General features: G+C 38.6%; 1 protein-coding gene across 8 annotated transcripts in view; it reads right to left on the bottom strand.

The window, feature by feature from the left end:
- INPP4B (inositol polyphosphate-4-phosphatase type II B) overlaps nucleotides 1-14,800 on the bottom strand; it is an 842,030-nt gene that overhangs the window by 389,225 nt on the left and 438,005 nt on the right. For all 8 annotated transcript variants that reach the window (XR_003608999.2, XM_028102335.2, XM_028102336.2 and 5 more), the window contains 2 exons: nucleotides 7,910-8,028; nucleotides 5,748-5,864 (listed from right to left, as the gene is read on the bottom strand). Coding sequence is in view for 7 of the 8 variants with exons in the window: in XM_028102335.2 (XP_027958136.1) it covers nucleotides 5,748-5,864; nucleotides 7,910-8,028 (236 nt within the window). In the remaining variant the exon portion in view is untranslated. The remainder of the gene's footprint in view (nucleotides 1-5,747; nucleotides 5,865-7,909; nucleotides 8,029-14,800) is intronic.

The following is a 14,800-nucleotide window of genomic DNA, read 5'->3' as shown; positions in this document are numbered from 1 at the left end:
TAAACTGAACTTACTCAGAATTTAAAGTCTCTGAACAACAAAATACATCATTAAGGAAATTATAAGGCAAGCCAAAGGGAAGAGAGGGGACTTGTAACACATATATCCTTTTTTTTGGTAACACATATATTCATAAAAGCACTTATATCCACATATATGAAAAGTTCTTATAAATTAACAATAAAAAAAAACCCAAAAAGAAAACCCCTTTTCTTTTTTTAAAAAGAAAAAAGTCTTGAACAGAAAAGTCATTTAAAAAAAAAAAGGGGGGTCCTTGGGTGGCTCAGTCAGCTAAGCGTCTGCCTTCAGCTCAGGTCATGATCTCAGGGTCCTGGGATCAAGCCCTGCACTGACTTCTCGCTCATTGGGGAATCTGTTGTCCCTCTGCCCCTCCCCCTCTCATTTCCTCTCTCTTTCTCCCAAATAAATAAAATCTTAAGAAAAAAGATAGATGAATGGCCAATAAGCGTAGGAGAAAGTGCTTAACAGAATTAGTCATCAGGAAAATACAAATTAAGACCCAGTAAGATAACCACTTCATACCCACTAGAATGCTAAATGAAAAAGATTGACAATATCATCATTGGTGGAGTTAATTGGAACTCTCACACAGAAGTAAGAGTAGGAGAATAAAGTCATACAATAACTTTGAAGAACCGTTGGCAGTTCCTAAAAAAGTTAAACCTGCATCTGTCTGCCCTATGACTTAACAATTTTAACTCCTCAGTATTTACCTCCCAAAATAAAAACAAATATCCACACAAATACTTGTACTCGAATGTTGATAGACACTTAGTTCACTGTTGTCAAAAGCTGTAAGTTATTAAATGTAGAGAAATGTAAATAAGAGAATGAATAAACTGTGGTATCACTACAACATAATACCATTCAGTAATAATACCATTCAGCAACACACATGAACCTCAAAAATACGTTGAGCAAAAGATATCAGGCACAAGAGAACACATATTATATGATTTTATTCACATAAACTTCAACAAGCAAAACAAATCCATGTTGTTATATGTGGAAAAGTGGTTGCCTCAGAGTATGTGGGGTGGCAATTGACCAGAATGGGGCACAAAGGAACTTTCTGCAATGATGGAAATGTTCTATATCTTGCATCGGGTAGAGCTTATGTGGCCATATGCAACTATCAAACTCATTGAACTGAACACTTTAGATTTGTCCATTTTGTTGTATGTAAATTATGCCTCAATAAAATATAAATATGCTCTTTGTAAATATATACTATTCATCAACGGATAGAAAGGAAGTGAAATTATTTGTGAAGGGCAGCAACATCTTAGAACCCTGAACTACGTCTGTACGGAATTGGTAACTCCCCTTGCAAATTATGTTACAAGAGAGACCAGAGCATTACCAAAGGCAAGGTGAACCACCAAGTTGAGAGGACCATGCACTAGAGACAAAAGGAAAGGGCCAGGTGGACAAAAGCAGAAGTCTAAGACATAAACTTAACCATTTCACAACAGGTAATAACAGCTATTCTTTCATTAATATTAGCTGGCCACTTCATAAAACTTATTCAGACATTTGCAATTAGTTATACATGCTTAATCTAAGTGCTTACAAATTTTGGATTTGTTTTTTCCCCTATACTGGCTGACATTTTTTTTTCTCAATTAATCAATTTTGAAGATCCAACTGAAGAATGTTTTTAAAGCATCAGCTGAAGTAAAAATACCACCATGTGTAAGTGAAAATGAGGGTAATCCTAACAATGTATGTACTCTGGAGAAAAGAAACGATTTTTGACTTGGCCTCCTTAAGTTTTCAGAATCTCAATTTCTTCACCTTTAAAATGGGCAAGGTAATACCTCCCTCAAAGAATTTTTTGGAGATTAAAGAAAAAACCATGTATAACAAATTAAATACAGTGCTTGGTATGTGCTTAGTGATCAATGGTATCAGTTTCTTTTCCTTATCAGCTGTACTGTATCTTCTACAAAGAGAAGGCAAGCTTACAGAATTTGTATCTCAACAAGTATAATTAGACCTAACCTTCTAAGAAGTTAGTGTAGAAAATCAAACCAAGTCAGAGTATACTAAATGTAAATGATTTTCTTTTCCATAGAAAAACACAAAAAACTTAACTGTCTTAAAATGTATTATAACCATGTAGGGAATTGTGCTAGAAATAAACTGCCTTGGACATAACTCACACAATGTAATAAATTTACATCCAATCTTGATAAGGTCACTTTTTTCTGAAAGGTACAAATGGAGAGTTGCTAGTAACTGGCAGTAAAAAATATCTTAGGACATATATCCTCACCTGAGAAATGTTCCATATCTACTGGACACAGGGTTCTGTCCTGTAACTGAACATCTAACAAGTTGAGGATACAGCAACATTTATTTACTCTAAGAACAAATGAAGCAATGTGTACTACTGCAAAATACACAGAAATTCAAATTCCTACCATGAGCAAAGCCAATTTTGTGACCTAATTATATGTTTGCAGATTGAGGGCTATCCTCAGTGTGGTGTTGAAAGAGCTTGTTCAGTATCTTCCAAGACACTGGTTGCATGGGAAGAAGGGAAAAAGACAAAGTTTGATGGTGATGTTCTTCTCCTATGTAAATTTCACCTTCTTCTGAGTTTTTTCTGTAACATATGAAAGACCCATAGTCCCAGCTTGATTCCCTAGGGCTGAACACTGTGAGCTATGTGCTAAAAACAATTGTGTCTATGTTGTTTCATTTTCCAGGAAGTTTAAAATAGAGCATACAACCAGTATGTATCTAGAAGATACCAGCTTCACTGTTTGAATTTGGGCTCTCCTATCCCAGCCACAGGCTTCAATTTCAAGCTTTGAAGTCCCCACCAAACAGCTGGATGTTAGAGCCGCACATTCTGAGAAAACAGATAATTTTCTCATGATGAGGAAAATAGTAAAAAGGCTACTCCAATTTTAATAATGACCCTGTCACCCACCATACCCCACCTCCCCACATGCCAAGCACTATCCATCTGCCACAGTGCAAGACTTACTGCAGTGAATGAGGAGGATGAAGGATGTAGTAGGAGGAAACAACAGTCATTCTGAATGGACAGACTCTTCTCTTTGGTTACAATGATTAATTGCATTTCTGCTGAAGTTACTAAGTAAGATAATCAATCTTAGGTCCAATGTTTAGAGGAATACAAGAACAACAACCAGTTACATAATAGCTGTATCAAGGGCACAGATGAAAGGTTATTATTTCTCTTTAAAAATATCTAATATTGGGGTGCCTGGGTGGCTCAGTCGTTAAGCGTCTGCCTTCGGCTCAGGTCATGATCCCAGGGTCCTGGGATCAAGCCCCGGATCGGGCTCCCTGCTCGGCCAGGAGCCTGCTTCTCCCTCTCCCACTCAGCCTGCTTGTGTTCCCTCTCTAGCTGTCTCTCTCTCTCTCTCTAATAAATAAATAAAATCTTTAAAAAAATAAAATAAAATAAAAATAAAAATATCTAATATTAATAAGTATGGAAATAATTACGAAATGGCAAAGTTACACATTTATTTGACTGATGAAATCCAAGTAATGATAAATTCAATAGGAAAGGGCAAGCAACTTAGTCATCTGACTCAACTCACTAGTTTTCAGTCAGTAGAAAAATCTCATTGTTCTGGGTCAGCCTAACATGATCAATGCTTTGCTAGGATCAAATATTTAAACTACTTTTAAATACATGCACATAATTCATTAATTTTCTAAAACACATATACATATTCTCATTTCTTAGGCCTTAAAAGTACTATGATCTTAATTTTTTTAGGTTGTTAAGTGCTCACAATTATAAACTGTACTTGAAAACCACTTCCTGCTTCCCCATCCCCCCTCCCCCGCCCCCAACCCAAAGAAAATCTTAAGAAATGAGAGAACAAGGGCCATGATAAAGACTGTATGTCCATGGGGGCTATTAGCATATTAATAAACTGTGTTTTTATTTACACTTCCATCACCAGGACTAATTGTTAGTTATTTTAAGGAAGAGGTTATGCCTTAATTAACAGCTCTTAGTAAATGAAAGCTGGTTGCATCTCTTAAGTATGCTCAAATTTCACAAGTCTTATTTCATAGCAGGGATTCAGGTTCATCCAATACTTTTATGTGATGACACCTCTGATGAAGGAAGTCTTTAAAAGACCTTAAATAAGTAGCTTCCAGAATAGAAGCCAACAAAAAGCATAATTAATGAGTAAGCTAATCATCTATCCGTAAAGCATTAACATCCATGCACATTTTAAATGAGGGAGAGTAAAGGGGATAGAAACATCTTAGGTATTTCATATTTCTAACTCTGACATTTCTTTTTTTTTTAAGATTTTATTTATTTATTTGACAGAGAGAGACACAGTGAGAGAGGGAACACAAGCAGGGGGAGTGGGAGAGGGAGAAGCAGGCTTCCCGCTGAGCAGGGAACCCAATGCGGGGCTCGATCCCAGGACCCTGGGATCATGACCTGAGCTGAAGGCCGATGCTTAACAACTGAGCCACCCAGGCATCCCATAACTCTGACATTTCTAAGGACTTCACAAACTCAAGAGTTTAGGGGAAACATTCATTTCTGTAACATAGTGTTACAGAAACTCTGCCCTTGCCATATTCTGTCCTGTCTATGCTTTGGGATTGCTGGGGGAATTGAATTTGATCGTGTGCTTGGAGGAACAGAAAATCCCACAGTTCACATCATCCTAATCATTTCTCTGCTTACTACTCCCCTGCACAGTTGCATCCCCTCCTCCCACTATCTATTTGAACCATAACCTACATGAGGGCGGAGTTTAAAGTGACGTTTTCCCCAGACGAGGTATGGGCGATTCTCTGTGTCCAGTAGCACCGCTTAGCTTCAACAGGAACTCTACTGGAACCTAAAGGCCTCCCTGCCTTCAAAGTGTTCCCCGGCACGTGCCTCACTATTGATCATCAACACTGCCATAGCTTCCCTGCCTTGTAAACAGACAGGAGAGATTTGAAGGAGAGGGCCCCTTTTAAGCCATCCCCTTCCCAGCACCTACCCAACAGCATTCTCTTCTGTCCAGGAATTTTAAGAATGGCCTCTAGAGATAGTGCCTAGGTCCTTGACTAACCAGAAGTCTGATTCAGGTAGAAGAAAAGTCAGACCCTGTAGAAAGACTGAAGAATTTAGGACAAAAGCCCACCGGGGCTTTACATGACCTCCACGCAAGGAGGCCGATTAAAACATGTGGCTAGTGCTTCTCGTTACCCGCTCTGTTTGCTTTGGTGCCAAGAACAACTTCAGGAAAATAGAGGGAGTGTCTCTCTACACAGTCTTGTCCAGAATAAAAGGTGAAAGTAGAGCACTTTACCAACCTCCTGTTTTAGAATAGTTAAAATATCTAGAAAGTTTTAAGACAGTATATAAAGTTCATCTCTTCCACTTGCCTTATGCCCACACTATGACTCCTTCAGCAACTCCTTAAAACAACCACAGAAAGGTAAACCAAGAGATCAAGCCAGCCTTCCTGAGAAAGAGAAAAATCTGTTCTGAAAGCTTTTGCTCCTCACCAATTGCCAAATGAATTGGGCGTGGAGGCGTGGAGGCGTGGGGGTAGGGATGGGGATCCTCAGCAAACTATAAACATAAGACAAGCATAAACAGTATAAACACCCTCTTTGAAAAATGACAGTTATATCCAAACCCAATAGTTTGGAAAAGCATAACTCCTTCCCCTCCCCACCCCCAAAAAAGAGAAATAAGTACAAGTACTTACAGTGTCATGAGACTTATCCTTGACATCATAGACCGTTAGCTTTATTTTGGTCTCCTCATAGATGGGATACTCAGATGGGAATGTGACACCAGTCAAAAACAGCGGGTCTCTTGTTCCCTGTAACAGCACAAGCAGACCACTTTGATTCAATAAAGCAGCAACTGCAGTTGGCAGCATGCAGGGACACATGAGAATGCAGAAAGTGTGTCTGAGTCTGTTTGTTTTTCTAGGAAATAGTTTCTACTGGAAGAGCGATCTGAATTGCCGAATGATGCTCATGGGCGACAGCAAGGCCCAGAGCCCCAAATACTGATAGAGCTGCTGATAGTAAATGGCACTGCAACAGTGTCAGAGCTGCTAATACTCTGGAAAAACAATTTATTTTCATTATATGCAGAATCCTTAATTAGGGTCAGCTGTCAGTCCATTGAGAATAGATCTAATGGATTTAACCCGAAATTCACACAAATGATCTAAGATATTGACTGATCAAATTAAAATGAAGCTGTTTGCTCATAAAGTACCATTTACTTCCTTTCTGTAATGATTCAACTGAAAGCCATGCTCTGATAATGTCCATTTGTTTTCAGGTGTTCAGCTGTGTTTTTTCTCAGACCGATTTGAAAACTAATGAAAGAAACTAAATATGATGGATTTGGGGCTATATAATTACTAGCATTAGGATGCAGTGCACAGGATATTTCAATGCCTCAGATTTCATTTTGAGAGAGCTGACATCCAACACTAAATTTTACATCTATATTTAAATATGAATATTGCCAAATATCATTGAGATGTTTGCTAGAATTTAGTAAACCATGTGTCTATGAGTTTCTGGAAGCCCAAGTTATTTAGTCATTCATTCTTTCTCCTTTTCTTCAACAAATACTTTTTTGTTCAGCTCTGTGTTGACACTTTGGAAAAACAGTCAATAAAACAGCCCAAAACAGCTATGTATGTTCAAACATAAACAACTGAAATGTGTCAAACTCATTTCGTTTAAGTTTTGGCAATATTTTAAGAATAACTAAACTGGGACAATACTTGAAATTTTTTTCATATAAATGAACAATTTTACAATTTTAGTCAAGTTTTCGCTATATGAATGGGACTATTTTTGTTATTTCAACTACAGCATTAACTACAAATTATACCAGCGTTGGAACCTAAAGTTTCCAAAGGGCAGATTCAAGGCTACATGCAGGATCTGGGTCATTCCCATTAGAGAAATGAGTCGAGTTTAGTCTGAATCATTTATTCCAGCAGCCAGGCACAGGCCAGCACTGAGCAAACCCGGTGTCTGGGGTAGGCTGCTTAGTTCCTTACAGAGAAACTCCCCCGTCAAAACAGACAGGGCTTACAAATCTGAAAAAAAAAGCACGCAAAGCTAAGGAGTTGAAAGCACACTTTCTGTAGTCCCAGATGCTCCCCTATTTCTCATTCACTAGGTGCGTGAAATTTGTGTGATGAGAACAAAATAATCAAAAGGGAAACACTTCCTCTTTTGAATCTGATCCAATACAATAACAAGTTTCCTCCCGACACATTTTGAATGTTATATTAGTAACAATAAATGTAAATAGGAAATCTCTCATCTGATGAGTAATATTTACACCCTTTAGCTAGAAACATTACAGTTTCTCAAATTAATCATCTACCTTTCTTTGAAAAACACGGTACTTTTAAAAAGACACACACAAATAGCAAAGAATATAAAGTTTCCATGGGCAGCCTGAAGAACATAGGAAAAAATGAAAAGTGCAAAAACACTTAACTTCTCTGGGGGCACTTTACAACTCTTTTATTCCTCCCAAATAAGTATTCATTCCATTTAAATAAAAAAATATATATATCTACATCTATATCTACATCTGCTTGGTGATCTATTTAAGGATTCAAAGTGAGATTTTTTTTTCCTATTTACTAAAGAAAATAAGGTCTCTTATGAAAAAGGCAAGCTCTTCTCTCATCTGTTTATTTTGGTAAGTTCGCAATGCATGGTTAATAACCTCAGGTATGCCTTCCTAAATGACAGAGGACAGTAACGCAGCATAGCTACAGGCCATGGACTAACTTATTTCAGCTGTTCCCTCAAATCCAGAGAGAGGCTGAGAAGGCGACAGCAGGGCAGAGGAAGGCAGGCACACAGCACGCTCACTCACCTCCACAATTTCCGTGCTTGAGTATCTTGTCAGACCCTGCTCCGCGGGGTGGATTACTGAGATCTGCACCAGTGTATTCAGCTTCCGATCACGAACGGGAGCCACAAGATCCTTGCATGCTGGCAATGACAGAGGAAAGAGAAAAGAAACTAACACGGTGTCTCAGGGAAAACTTCTGTCCGGAGTTGGAAGTAAACTTAGCGACTGCGCTGAATGAAATCTCCCGGGACTCAAGCTGATTTTTTTACAGAGGAAGTCCCTTGGAAGTACCTTACAGAAATAGGAAGTCACGTGCTGCGGAGCTGAACTGAGAGTTCATTTCCACTGACCACATTTGCCGCTCCTGCTAGTCTCGACCGACCGCCCTGAGATCCCAGCTCTAACGTGTGACTCTGCACACACAGCTCAGGGACTCGAGGGACTTTCACCAGTCATTAAACCCCGGGCTTTAATTCACACTCCTAGGCAAAGTAAGCTGAGTTGGGCTGTATCCGGGAAATTTTATGCTGTTCCTTATTGACATTGGCGGGAGTAGTTCAAATGTACCAGTGCACACTTCCTTGGTCCTCACCAATCTATTGGCTACGATCAAACACAGCGACAGAAACTGGGCCGAGGGGCTACCCTACCAAAGCAGCACACGAGCCGCAGGCGAGCGGCAGAGGAAGAAGACGAGGGTTTAGATAAGCCCTCTGTCTGGGATTCCAGCCAAGTCTGGGAGGGAGAAGTGTGGAATAAGAATGGGTTAATTGTTGCCCAGGGGCCACAAATGTAGGAATTTTCCCTTGAGACACCAGGCTCATATTACAGACGCTCAGCACCATACCATATTTACTTGAATATTTTCTCCTCCCACATATCATTCCCACAATTGTGGGGGGAAAAAATCCAAAAATATATTCCTTTTCAGCATGTCCAACATCTCTTCTCCCCTGGCTTTGAAATAGTAATTTTACTACCTGCAGTTGGATGGCTAAGCCTGATGCAAAGTGTCCTCACCAGAGGGGGTTCAAGTTTATGCTCAGCTGGTGGCTTAAGGCAGCCTGGGGGAAACTGGGATCTAGATCCCTGGTGAGAGTGTGCTGGGCTCTATATCACCATCCTCACCCCACACTTCTGACTGCTTCAGGGAGGGACAGAAGGACAGTTGCATTTCAGTTATGTTCTGCCACTGCAGCCATTTACAGCACCTTCATCCAATGGGACAGAGGTACTATGGCTTAAATCGGAAACTTGAAAGCGAAGGAAATTTTAAATCTAATTAATCACCTTTCAGTGGCTTACAGATCTCATTTATAGAAGCAAAATGGGATAGAGGAAAATGCAGGAGCTTTGGAATCTAACAGGTCTGTTTTTTGCTTAGCTCTATTAGCTAGGCAATGCTGGGCAAATTTTTTACCTTAACTGTTCTTGCCAGACTTCGAGATCCTTTTGTTCCTGTATGTCATGATTTGTTCCTTATTTAAACCACCTCTATTTAAATGCCTCTGTCAATACAGGAGAGCTTAGGAAAGCATGTGTGGAAACTATAACAGCTACAGTTTATTTAGCCCTCCCTACTTTTGAGGCATTTTGCTAATTATATTTTGATTTCTCAAAACAGAACTTTGAATTATTATTTCAGTTTTACATATTAAGAACTAGAGGCTTAGCAATAGTAAGCACTTGCATTTCCATTACTAAAACCCTGGTGGCATGTTTACATCATTCCTCATTAGCTCCATTTCTTTTCTTGACATACTGAATTCCTCTCCTGCACAATGGCATCTCTCTTTGGAAGACCCACTGCCATGATTCTTTATTGTCTGACTCAAGAGATCTACAGTTTTAGGAAATACTGATGCAAGGTTTCAATGTCAACATATCTCCGGAAGGAAAAAAAAAAAAAAAAAGCTAGATTTAGACTTTACTGTTCTTTGGTGGTTACTTTGATCATTTCCTCTACTTGCCTTATGAATGTGTTTTAACTTCATCACTCATTTGCTTGCTTATCTGTTCAGAGTCTACAGCTTTCTCTCCACTTACTGATATTGACTGCATCTGTCCCTGGATCTTAAAGCTGGAGTTTATTTGCTTCAAACGCATGCATCTTGCCCTCTTCCTTGGTTGTAGCCTCATCTCTACCTGATGAGCTTATGACACCTTTGCTCAAAATAAGTTACTCCTTTTCAGATTTCTTATCAGGCTTGATTGTGGGCTGTGGTTATTTCCCAGAAGTGAGCAGCTATTCTCCATTTTATCAGTGAAACTCTCAGACTCCTAATAAAAACAGAAAATCTTCATTAAACTGAAATGTTCTGTCCAACCCAATTTACAGATATCCCAATACTGAAGAAGTAAAAACAGCAATAATGACACTTTGTATTTCTCTATATTCTGTATCTACAAAACAGGCACAGAAAACAAAAACTAAACTCCTATCTTGGGCAGTACATATCTCTTTTCTACCCAACAGCCCAGAGGATTTTCTGTTCCCTCATGTTTATGCAGTAAGATATCATGGAAAGACTCTGAGATCATTCAGGATTCCTCAGCTGTATTCCTACATCCTTGTTTTTTAGTTATGTGATGTTAAGTCACAAACTCTTGGACACTCAATTTCTTCATCTGTTTACCTGTCCCTTAGAGTGGAGTTGAGAAAGACATTAGCCCCTTTTTTATCAATGGATTTTCTATGAAAAATAAAATTTACCAGTATCATTATACTAATATTTTTATTATTATTTTAAAGATTTTTATTTATTTATTTATTTGAGAGAGAGAGAACACATGAGAGGGCGGAGGGTCAGAGGGAGAAGCAGACTCCCCACTGAACAGGGTGCCTGATGCGGGACTTGATCCCGGTATTCCAGGATCATGACCTGAACTGAAGGCAGTTGTTTAACCAACTGAGCCACCCAGGTGCCCTTCACTATACTAAATTTACCAATGTTAATATCAACACTTACCAATATTTAGTGTTTTATTATTCTGTAAAATGTTTTTTATTGTCTCAGTCATATTCAGGTAACTCCTTAAACACTGTCACCAGGTCCAATATTTCTTGGGAAAAACCAAACCAGTGCATGAGTCATTGCATTTCATATAGTGAAACCCATACACACCACAGATCTATACATACTGAAACTGTCCCATTGGAGGGGTGATAAATGATGAGTGATTGGATTGCTTCATGTAGATATTACTCATTTGATCCCTATAAAGTCTAACCGGCATAAGAATTATTTGGTAGCCGATAAAGCCTGAAAACTCTATTTCTCAGTCTTCCAACCATACTTGCCACTGCCCATTATCCAAACAAAACTCTGCTCTGCATAAAAGGCCTTCTTCAACTCATAAGACTAAAGGCGCACTTTGGGTTTTGCTTCTGTTGTTTTGTTTTATTCATTTAGGAATTTCTTGAATTAAATGGGCAGTTAATAAAAGTCTCTTTGAAATCATTCGTCTATCTATCTATCTATCATCTATCTATCTATCTATTTTTTGATTTTTATTGCTGCATTTTTACTGGTTTTGTTTTGGACTGAGCTATTTAAAAAAATGTTCCCAAAGTCCAGAAGAGTTTACATATACAAGATGCTGACAGGTTGGGATTCAAATGTGCTTGTGTCCACTGAATAGACTGTTTTATTTTTTACTGAAAAGGGGAAAAAATAGCAATATAGAAGTAATGAGTATTTTTTTAAAAAGCTATAACTTTAAACTTTTATTTAAAAAAAATAAAAGAGCTCTGAGCTGCTATTTTTTCCTGTTAACTTTTCTGTAGTAACTAGCAACATGAGGGTTCACTTTCTATTGCCAGTGCTTTGATGAGATGCCCACCGGCATCCCTAGCACAGATTCATATGGGAGCCAGACAGCTCTCACTCCATGGAAGGGAATTCTCACTATAAGTGCAAGGATAAAAATAAATAAAGCTTCAATACCTCGGGGGGAGGTCTAGGCATTGAGCAAACTGGAAAGCCTATGCTATGTTAACAGAGGGGCCCTCTATTCAAATTCATTGCCCGAAGAAATGAAAGCCCACCGTCACTTGATTTGAGGATTTGTCCAGGGCTTGAAATTCCAGTCACTGTGTAGGCTAAAGCTGTAAGAACCACACAACATACCTCTGTGACTAGATTTGGCCTAAGGACCAGAAGTTTCTAACCTCTGCTCGAGATGCTCCAAGCTACTCCTTGGAGTCTTAGGAAGATAGTACAGATCATCTTTTGCTCCTGTAGTTCTACTATATGAGGGTCCAGGAGCTAAGGGGCAGGGTCTGCAGCATTCTTGTTAAGTTAAATATTCTCCTCTACCCAGAAATACTGTTTTCATAAAATATCAGTTTTTGTTTCATTTGGCCATCATTTCTAAATCATGTCAAGTCTCTTGAGTCCACACAGCCTTGCCAGCATTCTCGCCCACTTTGGCTAGAAGCGTCGAACTGTCTCCATACTCTGCTATCAGAGAGTTCAGTCCCAGCAATAATCATCAGAAGTGGAACACAACTGTTCATTCAGGTGCCTTCAAATTCAGCAGCACTGGCCAAATCCTAACGTTCTAGGACCTTCATTGGATATGGAGTGTGCGAATAAGCAAAGATGTCGGCCATAGGCTTTCACAAGAGCAGAGGCAGGAGCCGCGGGGGCGCTGTGAATTCACAGTTGACTCTAAGCAGCTCTCTCTTTCTCTTAAGAACTCTTTCTTCTTTGAAGTCAGGTCATTTTTCTTGCCTCACTCCATTTCATTTCTCTTCTTGCCATTCAGGGTTAGTGGCATCTAACAAAGTTTATCCTCTTTCCTCTAGAACAAAGCAATGGCCACAAGCAAAGGAGACAGGGGCAGGGGACTTGGACAAGAATTTCCACATCTCTATTTTCTGTTCTTACATTAGCAAAAAGAAAGTTAGGCTTAGAGGAGAAACCACACAGTATAGCATAAAGAACATAGAGGAATGGCTTTTTCACTCAAGATAACACTGTATTTGAAACCTGGATCCAGCCTAAGGGGTTATGTGACTTTGTATAAATTATCTCTTCGAGTCACTGTATTTTAATCTTTAGAATGGATGTAAAAGGACATATTTCATAGATTTGTTATAAAGATTATATGAAGCAATCTACTTAGAATGCTAGGCACATTGTTATTATTAACATTAATATGAATATAGTTATGGCTCGGCACAAAAATGGATTTTCTCTCTCCAACATTCTTATGGTAGTTATATGCTTAACATGGTCCAGGTTGGTGTTAATTTTGTGTAACCTTCTGATTTTTCAGTAAAAGCATTTTATTAAATTTATAGCTGTGATTTTTGGGGGTGGGTATTTTCTTGTTTTCATATAGATAAATAAAAATGTTTTAAAACCTTTTACTGGATTATTTGTTAATTTCAGAAATCATAGGTATCAGTAATATGTTTCCTTCTGTGGAATCAGATGTGTATGCTTACACTTGTTAATTTTACCTCTGACTAGGCACTTCCAAAGAAGAAGCCAAAAATAACAGAAGTTTATTTTCTGTCTGCCCAGCAGATGAGCTACATGTAAATAGTCAACTCAACCTATGAACAGGGTTTAGCTGAGGGGTTTGTGTTCCTTTATACAGAGAGTGGTGGCTCACAGGGAGGCATTATCTTAACACCTGAGATGTCCCAATGGAGTTATGGAAAGACTTGCTCCTCTGCTCTGTATACTTCCTTCATCAAAAAGGAAGACTGCAAATGCTAATAAGTTGTCTTTTTCTTGCAATTAAAAATAAATGTCATATCTAGAACCCAATATAGCCTGATGGAAGCATACCTTCTCCTTTGATGAAATCTTACCTCTTGTACCCTCTATGGACTCTTCATAGTGAAAATGGAAGAGATATATCCATGCTCCTCAAGGGCAAAAAAGGCCAGGGCACTGAGGATGGGGAATTTTGAATAAAAAAGCAGCCTTATACAAACAGGGCTTAGGGAAATAACTATCTGGCTTCTAGGCTCCCTCAACAGCACCATTCTTATCTTACCATGGCTGAGAGGATCAGCCACTTCCCCAAGGCTGTGGGAAAGACTCTTGCAGCCTAGAATACAGTTTTTTTATTTACTTCTCAAATTCTTTTTGTTTGGTCAGGTTTCTTATAAATGTCACATATATATCTTTCTCCTTGTACTCCAGAAAATTAGATGCCACTAATCAACTGATAAGCCAATTTGGGTTATGTTTCCAGTCCAATAAATTACTGTACTCCATTATATGGTTTCACAGTTACCATCCTATACCAGTGATTAAATTGAGATTACACAAATTTACAACATACATTAAAAAATGTAACACTTAAGCTGAAGAGCCCCTCTTTCTAATTGCTTTGCCAGTATAGCATGTATAATATGCTTTCCTGTATTTAGTCTCTTCTTCCTTTCTGTTCTTTATTCTTCCTTTCTCTCCAGAATTTTAACACAACAATTTTTTGTAGCCTAGGCTGCCAATCTCTACAGTTCAGATCCCCTGAGTGGATTCAGAAGACAATACTGCTTCGTTCCCAGGGCACTGCATTCCATGATAATTCAGTTGTGTATAGTAAAATGGCAGAATGCAGAGTGTCCCTGCTTCATATTAATATCCACAGAATGAGATTTTCCTAAGTAATTGGGAATACTCTATTCACTTTTAAATATTTTCTGAAGGCTGCTTCTTAGAAAAATGTGGCTCGATATCATACTGACTGATTTATGGCCATTAATGTATATTAATGTATATAATGCTCATTCTATGAGCATTCAGTATTCTCTGTAGAATCTTTAAGAGTCTTTAATTCATTGAGTCTAGTATTACATCTTGCCATGCCTGTTCATTTTAGCATATTTTCAGCTAATCAAGGCTACTTTCTGTAATTTTTCTCATCTGGCATTTTCCCTTTGTGTTC

This window comes from Eumetopias jubatus, unplaced genomic scaffold, assembly GCF_037043125.1.
Source record: "Eumetopias jubatus isolate StellerSeaLion01/CBP00866 unplaced genomic scaffold, mEumJub1_p1.0 scaffold_2, whole genome shotgun sequence".
Lineage (NCBI taxonomy): Eukaryota > Metazoa > Chordata > Mammalia > Carnivora > Otariidae > Eumetopias > Eumetopias jubatus.
Note: the sequence above shows the minus strand (reverse complement) of the source record. Positions and strands in the feature narration are given on the sequence as shown.